We start from the raw sequence: 15,347 nt of genomic DNA, 5'->3' as shown, positions 1-15,347 counted from the left end.
CAGCGGACCTTCCTTGGTGAAGTGGCTGAGGGTCCACACTTGCGTTGGTTTCCACACATTAACACCGAACCACGATTTCCAAGTAGGAAAGCTTTCAAATCCACTTCCGAAACGGCAGCACCGACTTTCGTCGCTGGATCGGGAACACAAGCCATGCGGCTCCCTGACCAGCTCTGCACACCCCGCAGCGAGATGCCTCCTGACCCCGCACAGAGTCCCCTGGCTGTCAGCACTGAGCTCCACCATCACTGGTCCCTGGGGGGCGGGTGATGCTCCACACTCAGGGAGTCCTGTCCATGTGACGCTCGGTGACATTTAGGGACGGTGCACTCACTGATCGCTGAGCGACATTGGGATGACGGTGATGGAAAAGTCAGCAGGGTCTAGGGCACCACAGCCCATCACCCCAGGCCCTGGTGCGTTCCAGTCTCACCCCACCGCAGTGGCCGTCCGACGGTGCAGGGAGAGATGGAATCCACGTGCCCTCCCACAGCCACCTTGGGGGTACCCAACCCTCACCGACCCCACGCCAGGCCAGGTCGTCCCCAAGCCCCGGGCTCCAAAGGAGGAGCAACATTGTTAAGGGGCCCTGTGACCTGCAGCACTGTCGGGGGTCCATGGCCCACGTCTACTCAGCGCCCCTGGCTTGACGACGACTCCCTGTGCAGAGCGGGGAAGGGCTCAGAGAGGTCAAGTGACTGCTCAAGGCCACACAGCTACCATGGAGAGGCGGGAGGAACAGCGGAGCGACCCACGCTCCCCCGGATGGGACGGTCCCGGTCACCAGGCCCAAAGGGCACAGCTCCACAGGAGACGCGGAAGAAAGGAGGATTTCAAAAAAACAAAGACAGCAGGTAGAGACAGTGGCCGTTTGTGGGCTCCACGTCTGCAAATCCAGCCACTCACCGAGCACCGTTACGTCGAACCCCAGACCAGAGCAGCTCGTGGCATTCTCACCGTCACTCACTGAGGCACGCAGAGGGGCCGGCTTCGGAGCCGTCCCACGTGTGTGCTCCCAGCTCCCACACCATAAACGAGCCCCCTCCAGTCCTACGGCATGTCAGTGTTCTCATTTCCATTATTTTTGTTGGTATTTTTGCTGTTTAAAATGACCCCCAAGAGTAGTCCTTAAGGGCTGTCTGGTGTCCTAAGCAGGAGAAGGCCACAACGTGCTTTACACGGAATATCTGTGCATCAGGGACACTTGGCTCCCGCCTGAGTTCCGTGCTGCCGGCCGAGGCGGCTCACAGGGTCCACAGGACGGATTAGGTCCGGTGTGTCTGGACGGAGCTGCAGGAGTGATGTAGTTACGCACTCGTGGGCTTACGAAAATGTGGCGACACGAGGTTCACAAGACCCCACCCACCCGGGAGCAAAGGCCAGTGTTCGCTAAGTCAGTGTCAGGGAGAGTGGGGCGGGGGTGGCAGCCCCACAAGGTGGTCAATGCCTCCCCCACTGCTCTCGGTGGCCCTCCCAACAGGACGCCACGGGCCACCACCCACTGCTTCTGCAGAGAAGCCGAACCCTGAGTTCCAGCACCTGGGGGCAGGCTGGGTCTGCAGGAGGCACGCTCACACGCCCAGTCCAGCAAGGCACGGGTTAGTAAGGAACAGAACGGACAGTGGGTGGAGAGGAGCACAGCAGGTGTAAGAGGCCACACTGGGCCAGCTCTCCCTGATGGTCCTTGTCCTCTGCATGCCTGGGGCTACCCGGCCAGTCCCAAGAAGTAGCGCCCCAGGTCGGCCAGCCCAGCGCAGGAGACGCTGACATCGACCCTAACGAACCCCTCTCAGCTCACACTGCCCGACCGAGACTGTTCTCTGAGGCCTCCCGTGGCACCAGGCACCAGTGAGGGGAGGGGAGACCGTGGCCGAACGAAACTTGCCCAGAGGAGCTCTGGGGTCAGCGGGCTAGGACGGAAGCCCCATCTCCCTCAGGCTGCCCTGCGTGATCTCTGACCCATGACCCCGGGCCAGCTGCACCTATGAACACTGACGGGCCCCCGGCCAGTCTCTCGGGAACCACTCCGCGTGTGTCATGGTTTCTGGCTCTTGTAAGGGAGAAACATGACGGGGTACGTGACGTACACAGTGTGTCCCCCACAGCTCACTGCTTGGGACAGGGCAAACCACGCATGCTACGGAGACAGCAGGCACCTCCCCGCCCCACTGCCCACCAGGACCCTGGACCCAGGAGGAGAGGCATGACTGACCCCCATGAAGACAGGAACTGCTCGGCCACACGCACACCAGATGTCCCTCCCCAGAGACCCTGCAGGCCAGTGGCCCACGACGTCAGGGTCAGGGGGAGGTCTCTCAGCAACACCTGCTTCTGGCTAGTGTACATCAAGAGGAAACCAGTTTGACAAAGAGCCTGGTGGTTTTCTCTCCCAAATCAGGCCCCACCATGGAGGGGGGTGGGGACTATTCCTGCTGGCCGGGGAGAAGGCCCCCATCCTTCCTTGGACCTGTGTGAGGTCTCTTCTGTGGGGGAGCCCGGCAGAGCCTCTCTGCCCTCATGACAGCACCAGGGCCCGTGGTGTCCATCTCAAGGGTGAACGGGCAGGTGAGGCGGTTCCACAAGCCCATACATTCCTGCCAAGGGAGCTCCCGGGTGCAGGACAGCAGCCTGGCCACAGCCCAGCGAGGCCACACCCACTGTGCCACTCCAAATCCTCAAGCCTGCTTTTCACAGGCTCCCCCAAACCACAGCACTGGAGAGGGGCGCTCTGGACCCCGAAAGAAGTCAGGATTTTTGGAAAGCTTGCAGACCCCGAGCAGATGGTAAGCAGGCCACCGTCTCCGCTCCTCCCTGGCCCAGGCGGCGGCAGCCAGACGTACCTTCTCCCCCCGCGCTCAGGCTCTCGTAGGAGTCCCAGCGGATCAGAGGGTCTGCAGTGTTGAAGTCCACGATCACTCCATGGTCATTGCGCAAGTGTTCACACCCTGCGTGGAGGAGGTGTCGGTCACAGGGCAGGCACGTGGTGGCACACCGGCCCGGATGACGAGGCACGAGCATCCCAGGCGCAAGCACTGGCAGCCAGCGCCGAGACCCCCACACCTGCCCCCACGGGCCCGGGGGCGTTCACAGCGTCGTGCACTGCTCTCAACAACCTGGTCGAGACCAGAGCCAGGTGGGCAGGGAGCAGAGGGGACGCGGGTGCTCTGGCCACTCCAGGCTCGCAGACGCACGTGCCCACCTGCTGACACTCAGGGGAGGCCAGTGGGGCTCTGACCTCATGAGCCTTGCCCTTAACCATTCACTGAATTAGGACACTGATCTCACTAGGAGGGGCCTACTGTCCCCAGCAACAAAAGCAAAACTTTCCCCTATATGGATCTCGCTGTACCAAAGAGCCATTCGCCCTGACGGTAAAAGGACAAGATCTCTCCTTCAAGGCATTTTTTAGAAGAAAGGAGAACCTGCTTTGCACATAAACATCTGCCGTCCACTGTACTTCCAATCCTCTCCAACAACACTCGATTCTTTGTTGGGGGAGAAGTAAACATTCAGCATGATATCCCAGCAGACAGACCTCCAGGGACCAAGCTCTCACTGTTCCTGGGGTCCTGCTGATGCAGCCAGGCCTGCTGTCTCCCAACCACCCCCACCCCTGAAAGACAGCCTGCTTTGAAAAAACTCCTACGGCAATTTCCCGACACGCACAAAAGCGGGAGACTGGACGGAGACCCCACAGGACCCTCCACCCCACCGGGTGAGCACCGCGCCCCGGCACTCGGCACGCCGCCTACCTTTGAGCTTCTCGGGAGTGGCGGAGAAAAGCAACTCAATCTTGCCATTATCGGGAAAACGGTCATCTGAGAAAAAAAATCACACGTCGACGAGCTCAGAGATGCAGTGGCCAAAAAGCACGGACAACGCTGAGCTTCCAACCCCACCCGGATGGCGCCCATGTCCCCGCGGTGGCAAAGTTCCACCGCTTTCCCGGAATGTTCTGTGGACCAGGGCTCAGCATTCCGAAAGACCGGTACTGCGCAGCACGCAGGTTCACCGTCTGGGGCATGGGGCTGAACAGGTACGGAAATGGCCAAGGACCCGCGGCCACCGCCCCCCGCACCCCCATCAGCCGTGGCCCCACCTTGGCTCGCGTTGTCCAGATCCTCCTTTCCGAACACGAGTCCGAAGCTCTGAACGGCCCCCGTGTGAAACTGCAGGCGGAAAATCACGTCGCGGGTAGCCGAGCGGTACTTCTTGTGGTAGCACTTGACCTGGGGTGGAGAGGGGCAGGCCAAGGGCCAGCTGTTGAGCAGGAGGGGTGGACGGATGGGTGCAGGCCAGAGACCCCTGCCTTCGGTGCTCCCACGGGACCTGCTCCCAGGAAGGGCATGGCTTGGGTTGTCAGACCAGCACATGGGAACCGGCTTCGGATGGAGTCCTATGGCCCCGTTTTTGGGCTCTAAGAACTCCCCATGGAGAAGATGTTCCCCTGGTCTGAACTGTCTGTGTTTCAACTTAAAACCCCTCTGTCTTCACACGAGAAGCAGGTGGTTGTTACCATCTGTGGGATGTCCAATGAGTATGTGTGGGTGATGACGTAAAGAGTGAGGAAGACACGGGGTTGGGCAGAGACATAAGGAGGGGACGGGGGGGGAGGGTGGGGGAGGCCCCGGCATTTAATCCCCAAGCCTGTTCGTCCCATGTCCTAGATCTCACTTGAGACCTGCCCCCAGAAGCACCCTGGGGGAGACGTGAGCCCAGGCTGTGGTACCGCAGCCCCGGGGCTGGGGGTGCCCTGGGTCCCTGGGAGTGGCTCAGGCCTCAGGGGTGATGGGCTCATGTGCAGCTTAGATGCACCCCCCCCCACAGGGCACTCGGCTCCAGCGGGGAAGGGCAGGCAGGCAGGGACCCTGAGAGTCATTTCCCACCTTAACGTGGCGACCTTCCCCGCCCAGGGGTAAACGGATGTGGGGGCTGCGGGGAGGGCTCGCAGGAGAGGACGCTTGCCGACAACCTCCCCTGTCCGCTTCCCGGCCACAGCAGGACTGGGGCTCCTTTCCAGGGTCCGCAGGGGCCCGAGGCCAGAAGCGGGCTGGATTCTGTTCTCAGACAAGCGGAGCACGGGCAGTGGGTCCCTCTACTGTGTATGCCCAGAAGGGAGGGGAGGCTGGAGGCCGGGGCAGGGGCTCTCAGAGGCAGCTACGCTCACAGCCATGACTTCTCTAGGCCAGAGACGGGCCTCAAATGCCTGGTGCGTCAGAAAGGTCAACAAGAAGCGGCTGCTCGCACTGGTCTAGCCCAGCGGTGCAGAACACCCCAGTGGAAGGCTCCGTACGGCCAACCAGACAGACACTCCCACAGAGGAAAACTCAAGCCCCAGAAGCCCCTGGGAAACGCGCCCTCTGAGGTTGTTTACCTCTGTGCTATCTATAAGGAAACGGTCTGATAAATACAGGAGAAAATGTAAGCAGCTGGTCCGGGGAGCGTTCGGTGCTAACAAACACGGGGCCGGCTGCTGAGGACATAGGCCCCAGGCTCCGGCCTCCGGGACCCAGGCACACAGCTGGCAAGAATTCTGGGGACACGCGGCAAGTGCGGTGCACTTGCTCCCAACAGTGTGCCGTCTCCTCCTGCGGCTCCGTGAGGTCTCTGACCTCCCAGTGGGGCCCAACCCAAGGCCCACCTCTGGGCTTCCTCCCAGAACGTGCTGTGCGTGCCTCCCCATGCCGCAAGCCCTCGCCTGCACTGACCCCACTGACCCCAGAGGAGACCCCTCCAGGGTGGAAGGAGGTCTCCCGGTGCCCCCATCTCTCCAGGAGGACGGGCCTGAGTCTGTCTTGAGGGTGACACGGGGACAAGGGGGGATACGGGCTTACACCGGTCTGGTTCTCCAAACTTCTTAAATGCCGGGGGGAAGCAAAGCTTGAAGCCACAGTACCAGGAGCTCCATCCTGTGGAAGGCAGCCCAGGCCGGCCCCACTGTCACACCGCAGGAAGGAGTGGTCCCACCATGCGTGGCCGCTGGGGTCTGTGTGCAGGACCCCGGGAAACCAGGGGCACCACGAGTGCTGGGTAGACCAGCCCCCCCCCCCAGCACAGCCCTGTCTCTGGGGCCTTCCTCCCACCCCCAATGAATAGGCTCCCCCTCCAGTTGGTTCCCAAGCGGCAGCTCCTCCTCCCCCGCACCCCCAGGCCAGGTCCTACCTTCCACAGGGACCCAAGGGGCTCCCTCTGCAGCTCACCGTGACTCATCACAGCTGACCCCCAACAGGGTGGCTCAGAGCCACTAATCCCAGCCCCGCAACCAAGTGCCCAGAAGTGGTGGTGGCAGAGGTCATGGCACTTGGGGGCAATGGATGGTCAGAGATGGAAGTCACCCTCCCCAGGCCATCTGTGGCTGATTGCCCTGGGACACAGTCACCTCCCCAGGCTGAGTGTGACTCTGGTGTCTGCAGACATTCCCCAGGACAAGGGCTCAGAACGGAGGAGTGACTGAGCTCACTGACAGAGCAGCCGCCCGGCGGGGACACACACTATCCCACGGGGTGTCCGTGGGACTCTCCCCAGCATGCTGGCTGACACCCAGGCTCCCCGCACACCTATGCGTGCTGCACACTGAGCTGCTCCTCCCACAGATGGGGTGGCACCTGGCGACCCCAGCCCAGTCGCCCACCTTGGGGATGGACGCCAGGTGTCTTCAGAAGACACAGACCACGAGGTCCGGGCAGCACTGCCCATACAGCAGCTCCGACCCTGAGACAGGATCGACCCGCCTGCCGGGAGCCCCCCAGGGCCCCTGACACCCCGTGTAGAGCCGGAACCCTACACCGCCCAAGCCGGCGGGGCTGGCTAGCTTTGGCAGTCAGGGGCCAGAACCGCGTTCTCCACACTCAGTGGAAAGAACTGTCAGCGCATGCTGGACAAGAGCGCCCCGAATTCCCCCTTTAAGATCTCAAGTACCGACAGCACTTCATAAAGATTACAGGGACCGAGGCCCGGAACGTCCCCTTCGTCCCCCTGGCGTCTGCAAGTCTCCAAAATGCAGCAATCCCCCGCATTCAGGTTTTGGAACATGCACGTCTCTAACAACCCAAGGGCCGCAGCCTGGCCCCTGCAGGAAAGGAATGACCTCCGTCCCTGAAGCCACGGCGGGGCACACGGGTATGACATGAACGCTACAGCTCGCGAGGAGCGCTCGCGCCTGGGGAAGGTCCTCGGCAGGGACATGGACTTCTCGGAGGCCACGGCGGATTCCCGTTATTCTGTGATGAGGATGAAACCTTCACTCTGGGTCAACACGCAGGAGAACCACGTGCTGTGTTGTCGGAGGCTGGAAGCCTCTGGCGAGGGGGCGTCAGAAGGAAGAAGGTCCATGGCCAACCCCACTTCGTTCAGTCTTGATGCAACAAGCCGCACTGTTCCGCTCAGCCTCCCCTTCTTCGTGTTGCCTAAAAACCCGCCCGGGCCCCCGAGGGGACTGAGTGGCGGGCACGTGGAAGCACGGCCCGCCAGGACCTCGGTCCCCACAGTGCATGCCGCGCACAGCTAGTGTCCTCGAGTGTGATGGAACGGCCCCTCAGATGAGCTCCGACCCACCGGCGTTCGCGCGAACAGCCAGGCCTGACCCTCACACTGCACGGGGGTGTCTGTGCTTCAGACTCTCAGCGACAAGAGAACGGCACCTGGGACCAAGGGGTCGAAGCCCCGGGAGCACCTGCGCCCAGGTCAGAGGTCAGCGGGCAGTGTTCCCTCTCCCCCCAAATCATCCGAACGCCCAGCTATTAACAGGAGTAGCAAAAGAAGCTTCATGCCCCCAACCCCCGCTGCTGGTGGCCTGTGGCTGCCGGGACAGGCCGCGAGGAAGTCACATCCATGGAGCATAAGCGGCAACCATGCACTGAGAGGACAGAGACCTGGAGAGCTTGCCCGCGGATGTCTGGACACCTGTACAGCGAGCACCAACATGGGCCACGATTTTGAAAGATTGGGATCACGTCCAAACCCAAGGAGAGGTCAGCAGGTGCCCGCTGTGGACCAGCACACAGCCACCACAGAGCTAGGACCCCGGGATGCACCGAGACCCAGGCCGGGCACAGAAGAGGGCTGGCACAGGATGGGAGAGGGTGTGCGCGCAGGAAGTCCGAGGGAGCACAGGGACAGGCCCGCGGGGGTCTGGAAGAACCACCCGCCAGAGGACCAGAGTCCACACAGGGAGCGAAGGATGCTTCCGGAAGGCCCCGAGCACGAGGGCATCAGCAATGGTGCTGTGTGTCTGCAGCAGCTCTCTGAGCCACCGTGCCCTCCAGGGAGAAGTTCGGTCACAGGCGCGAGCTCACAGAGCCTCACAACCACAAGGACAAAATGTAAGTGGCCACAGGGTTTGCACTGCAGAGACAGCAAGATGGGGCACGCAGGACGGGAAAGTGTTTACGAGCCCATCAAGGCCCTGGACCACGGCCAGGCTCCCGCTGCGTTGGCGCCCACGGCATTCCTCAGCGAGCTTACATAACAGCCTGGTCGAGCGCACGAAGGCTGCCCTCCTCCCCGGGGACAGTACGTTTACTGAGCACCTGAGGCCCTGCCCTGTGGGAGGGGTGGACCCGGGTGATGAGGGAGCCGGGGGTGCAGAGCGAGGGCAAGGGGGGCGGGCTGGCTGCGTCTGGTGATCAGACGGCGGGTGGTTGCTGCCCGGCCTCACCAGGAAGTGCATCCCCACGAGCCCCCCGCCTTGAGGGGACAACAAACAGAGCCCTGGTCTCCCCAGCAGGTCCCGGCCCCTCAGAGCCCACACGGCCCAATTCCTGCAAAGGTGGCCCCTGTCATCTCTGCGAACCGGCCTCCACATCGCATCCCAGGGGAGGAAAGGAGCCAATCTGTCTGCACGCACACGCAGAAAATCAAAGAGGGGAGCACACGCGGGGCGAGCGGCCTTCTAGGAGGATGTGACCCAGGGGAGCGACCCCCGCCCCCACTTCCAGAGCAAACCCAAGAATCTGGAGAGAACCTCTGCTGCTGTCGACAGTGAACCTACAAACATCAACTCTGCTCCTCCGCGTCCTTTCCGAGTGGCCGCTGCTGCCACAGCTACCGCCACATTCCCGGGCGGAAAGGACCACGCCTGCGTGCACGGGCCTGTGTGCAACCGCCCCGGAAGCTACTCCCCGCGCACGGCTCCCCGGAGGTGAGGTTCGCCCGTGCGCTGGCCCTGCGCAGGGGTGCGTGGAGCGACCCTCCTGGGGAGGAGGGAGCAACCCACATGGGGGTTGGGCAGAGCCACAGTACACAACTCTCCCCCAGCTCGCAGGGAGATGGGGGGGCATAGGGGAGAGGGGACAGGTGCTCCTCAGCCCGTGGGGGCGGAGCGGAGGCGGCCTGCCCTCTGTGCTCTGCCAGCATCGGGGAACAGAACCGTGCACCGTCTTCCTCCCGGGGTGACCCCCAAGTGGATTTCGGGGATCCAAAAGCCCCGGGGGTTCAGAGCAGCAGCACAACATGGGCCCCACAGATTATGACCCGAGCATCCGGACTGTCCTCTGAGTCACCTCTCCTCGGACACCCCAGCATCTTCTCCCCCCAGGGTCCCCCGTGCTTCCCTCTGCGCACGGGTCACCTGCCTGCTCACCCCCCCCCCCCCGCAGTAGGAAGGTAACTGGGGAGCAGGCTCTGCGTGCATTCCCCTTCCTGCCCGCGGAGCACACCAGCACTGAACAAGCCCACAGGCCCAATCACGGGGAGGGGGGCGTGATGTCACTGCTCGTCTCGCTGGGACAGGTTTGCTTACTGCACACAGGAATCATGGGTTGGACTATGTCCCCCCCCCAAATTCAAATCACGGGGCCTGACCCCCAGGACCTCGGCCGGGCCTGTATCTGGAGATTAGATTCTCACCGAGAGGTGATCAAGGTCAATGAGGCCACCAGGACAGGCCCTGCTCCTCTCTGGCTGCGGCCCCATAAGAAGAGGGACCAGGACACAGACAGGCACGGAGGGACGACGCCGTGAGGCCGGGGAGGAGACGGCTGTCTGCATGACCAGGAGAGGCCTTGAGGGGGCCGGCCCTGCCCCGCCTGTATCGGGGGCGTCCAGTGGAGGTGTGTTTTCAGCCCCTGGCCTCCGGAGCTTTGTTAAGGCAGCTGCAGCAGGGGGGAGGCACCTGGGGGCTCAGCTGGTGAAGCATCTGCCTTCGGCTCAGGTCATGGTCTCAGGGTCCTGGGATCCAGCCCCGCGTCGGGCTCCCTGCTCAGCCGGGAGAGAGTCTGCTTCTCCCTCTGCTGCTCCCCTGACTGAACCCCTTGGGTCGTCATTTCTGTGAGCGGCACAAGGACGTGTCACCCCGTGTGATGGAAAAGTACCCCTTCCTAGCCACAGCCCGTATCATTCTCCTTCCATCTGATAACGCGGCGGAAAGTGCAGCGTGTACAGAAATGAATCGTAAACACAGGAAGCATAAGTCAAACTGTTGCCTGACCCTAAAAATACCCGGGGTGGGGAACGCACAAAGGGGCAGGACGGCACCAGTGCTCCAGAGGCGAGCGGCTCCCAGGAAACCGGCCAGGGAGTCTTCTCTGTCTGCTTTGGCGATGGAAACAGAAACCCGCGATGCAAATAGAAACCCGCAGACGGGGTGCCTCCCTGTGCGCCACAAAGCGTTCACCTCGAGACCCGCAGCCACAGGACGCCCAAGCACTGGCGCTGTCCTGTTCCACACCCACTCACGCACCATGGCTTCTGCTTCCAGTGCCCAGGGCCCTGAAGCCACTGCGTCCGCTCACCCGGGAGGCTGCAGGGGGCTACGCCCAGCAGCAGGGGTCGGCACATCCAGGCGCAGAATCTCCATCACGGGTGACATGTGGACCAGACAGCAAATTCACACTTGGGTGTCTGGGGGACTTGGGGGGGGTCCCAGAAGCCTGGGGTGGTGGACATGAAGGGGGACCCGGGGCCCAGGGGCACACATAAGCACACATAAGAGCAGCTTCGACCGGCAGGGGGGCACGGGGAGCAGCTGCTGCGCTCAGCTAGGGGTCAGCAGCTTCTCCAGCGACAAGCAAGGGGCCCACCAGGCACTGAGGGACGGCCAGGAGTACGGCAGGCTGCAAGCCAGGAGTCAGGGGTAGAGAAGCCTCCAGCAAAGACAGAGGCGTCTGCCAGCATAGGGTCTCTGGCTGGTGGCTCAAGGCTAGGAGAACAGGACAGAGGAGATCCAGAAAGATCCAAAAGGCCAGACGGGGGGGAGAACCCAGACCAGTACAGCCTTGTCCCCTCTCCTGTCCCCTCCACATGTGTTCCATCCACGCTCCAGGCCCCGAGGTGAAGCAGAGACAAGCAAAGGGACCCAGACAGGACCCCTCACTCCTGGCGTTGGCCTGACCCACCTCCGTTCTCCTGATTCCCAACACCTGTGCCTGGTCCTGCTCGTCCCTAGCACAGGGTTCTCCCTGCCATGCGTCCTCTGTTCCCCAGGACCGTGGGCCTGACCCCCCCGATGACGTGGACTGTAGGCCACGCGGGACAAAGCCACAAAGCCCTGTGAGCTCGGATGGCCTCACTGTCACCTGCAGAGCCCGCTCCGGACTGTGCTTGCCACCTGTTCAGCCAGGCCTCCTTGCCACAGCGACCCAGGGGCCCCAGGTCTCTGTCTGCACCTCAGAGGGCCCTTAGGTACAAGCTGGAAATGAAATTTCTCGACAAGGGCCATCAGATCCCGCTTTTAGACTCCCGGCCCTAGCAAAGGAGGCTCAGGGTTAGAGCCCGGTGCCACACAGTCCCCTCTTAGCTACTCGACCAAATCCATTTCCGGGGAGACCTGAGAACCACGTGGGGCTCGTACTCGTGGCGACGGGGCCCCCTTCCCGCGGCCGTGAATGCCCGGAGGCATTCTCTGAGTCTGAACACAGCGTGGGCAACAGCTCCCCAAACACACAAGACAACATCCAGCCGGAGGGCCAGCACGTCTGGGAGCTCGCCGCTCACCCAGGGCTGGCTCCCGGCCCCAGCACGCGGGCGTGGAGTCCAAGCTCGAGGGTCAGGGCCTCCTGCCTGCCCCCCACCGCCTCCCTTCCAGGACCCACCGCCCAGCTCCCTAGGGCCACACCGGATCCCCTCCGAATGCCCCCACGCCCCCTGCTCCGGGTATTTCCGCAGACCCCGAGTGGTGAGACACACACACACAGGTGCCCTCGGGCTCGGGCATGCAGGGGAGCAGGGCTTTGGGGCAGGGGGAGGCCACGGGAGCTCCAAGGCCAAGCCCTCACCCGTGCCCGTGCTCACGGATGACGTCATCCCACACCAGCTCACCCAGTCGCCCCTAACCCCGTCGGGACCCTCACTTAGCTTCAAGTCCGCAGACGCGGGGTGACCTCTGAGGCCACCCAGACCCTGCAGGCGGCAGACCCGGTGGGCACCCAGTCGTGGGGCTCAGGGCCGGCCCCTGGGAGCACGGTTTCTCCCCACAGGCAGCCTCTCACACACACCTTCAGGCCAGGTTCCTGCCCCTCCTCTCCCCTGCTCCCTGCACCAGCCCTCCTCTAGGGCGACCTCCAGGGCAGAAGCAGTGTGGCCTCAGGGCCCTGGAAAGGGCTTCAGGATCACCAGTTTTCCCAAAAAAGAACCACGGGCAACCGAGCCCGCACCATCTGGCTTCGCCCTCCCAGGACAACGAATCACCCCCAGGACGACTGAGCACCCCTCGGAAGCTCCCCGCCTGCCCACCTCACCCAGCACGGCCCATCCTGGGGTCCCTCGCCCACCGCAGGTCCGCTGCCCCCACCAGCGCCTTCGGGACAAAGATGTCACCCTGTCCCTCCCTTCCTTCCTGTGCTAGGGCCCCACACGGAGACCCAGAAAGCGCAAAACTTTCAAAACAGGACAGTTGCGTAAATAAATTCCTGGTGCGGAAGGAAGGAGGGAGGGAGGGGATGGAAAAGGGAAGGGAGGAGGGGGGAGGAGGAGGAGGGGGGAGGGGGAGGAAGAGGGGGGAGGAGGGGGGAGAGCGGTGGGAGGGGGGAGGGGAGAGAGGTGGGAGGGGGGAGGGGGAGGAGGGGGGGAGGGGGGAGGAGGGGGGAGAGAAGGAGGGGGGAGGGGGGGGAGAGGGGAGGAGGTGGGAGAGGAGGAGGGGGGAGGGGGAGGAAGAGGGGGGAGGGGGAGGAGGGCTGAGGGCCCCAGGCTGCTGACTGGCCATACGCACTGCCCCAGCAGCCCACAGTCCAGGGGTGGGGAAGGCTCCCCCGTGCTCGAGAGTCACCTACCACATCTTGGAGCTCTGCCCCCTCCCTGGGGTCCTTACAACAGGGGACACCCATTCTAGACAGGCCGCCTCCCGAGGCACCGATCAGACCACGGGGCGCCGGGCGCACGTCCTGTTGGCATCCCCACTCGCCTCTCGTGGCCTCTCTGGGTCGCTTGGCCTCCTTTAAACCTGGAACAGTAGACCCAGGGCAACAATAGACACAGAAGCTGTGGGCAGACTAAAGCCATGGCCACGTGCAGCCCTACGGGGTTGTCCAACATGCAGCAGGTGCCCAATAACGGCTCAGCTCATTGTCTAATAATTGAGTCCTGGGAGACATGTCTGGAGGTCACCCGGGCAGAACACAGAGACACACCCTCCCCTCTCCCTCTCAGTCTCCTGACCACAGGGAGATTGGGTGCTGCCTTGCAGAACATTCTAGAAGAAAAAGCTTTCTCCATGGGGACAGTGCATCAGAACGTGTGAGCAAATGGGCTAAGGAAAGGCACCGGCACCCTATACATCCGCTCGGCCCCCCGTGGCCTGAGGACACCGGCCCCTTCACCTCGAGGTCGTCAGGGGCGAGCGACATGCTGTTTGCGAAATGCACGTTGCAGAGCCCTCTCGCCGGACAGCGGGCTCCCACACCGTGGGCTGAACTCAGCAGTGTGACGTCTTCACCAGGGAAGCCAACCTCCACGACCCCGCTGACCTGACTTTCGTGAGCACTCAGGACAGGCCCGCCACTGAGGGAGGATGTTGAAATCCAAACGTTTAGGGGAAACGAGTAAGAATCTTCATTTACCCTCTTGTCACAGGCGCCCCCTCCCCAAGGCCCTGCAGACACACGGGAAATCACTTCTGTGCGTGTGGGAAGGAGGCACAGCAGCCCCACGGTTTCCCTGTGCCAAACGCCTCTAAAATTAGTTTAGATGAACGACGTCCTCTATATTCAAGACAGAGAAGAGGCTAACATGTCACACGTCCTCTCTTCCAAGCAGCAGTGTGCCCCAGATCTGAGACTACCCCGAGGGCTCTCCATGAAGGTCATTCGCTGAGCTGCGATACGCCGGGGGATTTCACACTGGGACCACTAAGGACATGCGAGATCACACGTGTAGTCAAGGGATGAGGACCCTCGGATGCAGAGGGGCCGAGCTAGGACCCGCAGGTCAGAGAGCACATAGCAAGTGGTCCTCTCGATTCCTTCTGCCCCTTCTAGTAAAACATCTTTGCCCAGAAAATAAGCCAAAGGCCTTCAGATCATGGCCACTGGCCGTGCTTTCCACGGGCATCACCAAGGCGGAGGGACCGGCACGTGCACTCACCATGATGTCGCCTTTCAGCAGCTGGGCGGGCTCAATGGCGATGTAGATGCTGCTTTGGGTTTCCGGGCCCACGTTGCTTTGGGACACACAAGAAGGTAAACCACAATGCAATTTCACGATTTAACAGAAAAAACCCCTTTTGAGAAAAGCGACCTCGCCACTCAAACTCGGAGAGGACACAGAATACCCCGCGTGGCCCTGGGATGCCCCTCCCCAGGGTCCGGCCGGAGTGTGGATTGTGCGTGTCGGTAACGAGCAGAGTGCGTGAGCGCCCAGGTGGCCCCCGCGTGCGGGTCCGCCACGAGTCCCGACCACGACAGCAGCTCGTTCCAACCTACTTCTCACTCACTTCCTAGTAATGTCCACAAAATACGTACAGCGAGCAAACAAGAAAGCAAACCAGGAAAGCCCGGAAACTCAGGCATCCTGAGGGCACCTGCCCATTGCCGAAAACACACAGGGGAGAGAAGGCTCCCCATTGCGGACCCTGTCACAGGACTCTGGGTTGTGGGCCTCCCCGCCCACCAGGCTCCGCGTCCACACCCCTTCCTGGAGCCAAGGTGCCCCTTCCAGCCCCCGGGCACTCTCCCCCATCAACGCCCCGACCCCTTCCCGCAGGACGGGCAGCTTGGGAAGGTGCGTTTCCCGTGAGCACAGCACTTACTAGATCCCGGACGTGTACACGGGCTGCATGGCCTGGTAGAGCTTCAGGAAGGGCCGGCACGCTGCAAGAGAGAGTTGTCCGTGAGAAGCAGGACTGGACAGACAGGAGTTTGACAAACAGCAAGACAAAGGCAACCTGGGACCAGGTGGCCCCTGTGCTGTGTCCATGC

General features: G+C 62.4%; 1 protein-coding gene across 9 annotated transcripts in view; it reads right to left on the bottom strand.

Annotated features, from left to right (window-relative positions):
• TNS3 (tensin 3) overlaps positions 1-15,347 on the bottom strand; it is a 201,825-nt gene that overhangs the window by 74,457 nt on the left and 112,021 nt on the right. For 8 of the 9 annotated variants that reach the window (XM_059170656.1, XM_059170657.1, XM_059170650.1 and 5 more), the window contains 6 exons: positions 15,179-15,239; positions 14,515-14,590; positions 4,100-4,229; positions 3,753-3,818; positions 2,841-2,945; positions 1,216-1,290 (listed from right to left, as the gene is read on the bottom strand). In XM_059170656.1, the coding sequence (XP_059026639.1) occupies positions 1,216-1,290; positions 2,841-2,945; positions 3,753-3,818; positions 4,100-4,229; positions 14,515-14,590; positions 15,179-15,239 (513 nt within the window). The remainder of the gene's footprint in view (positions 1-1,215; positions 1,291-2,840; positions 2,946-3,752; positions 3,819-4,099; positions 4,230-14,514; positions 14,591-15,178; positions 15,240-15,347) is intronic. The other variant, XM_059170653.1, reaches the window with a different exon arrangement.

The sequence above is a fragment of the Mustela lutreola genome, chromosome 4, assembly GCF_030435805.1.
Source record: "Mustela lutreola isolate mMusLut2 chromosome 4, mMusLut2.pri, whole genome shotgun sequence".
In the NCBI taxonomy this organism is placed as follows: Eukaryota; Metazoa; Chordata; class Mammalia; order Carnivora; family Mustelidae; genus Mustela; species Mustela lutreola.
The sequence above is the reverse complement of the archived record's forward strand: the minus strand, read 5'-3'. Positions and strand labels throughout refer to the sequence as shown.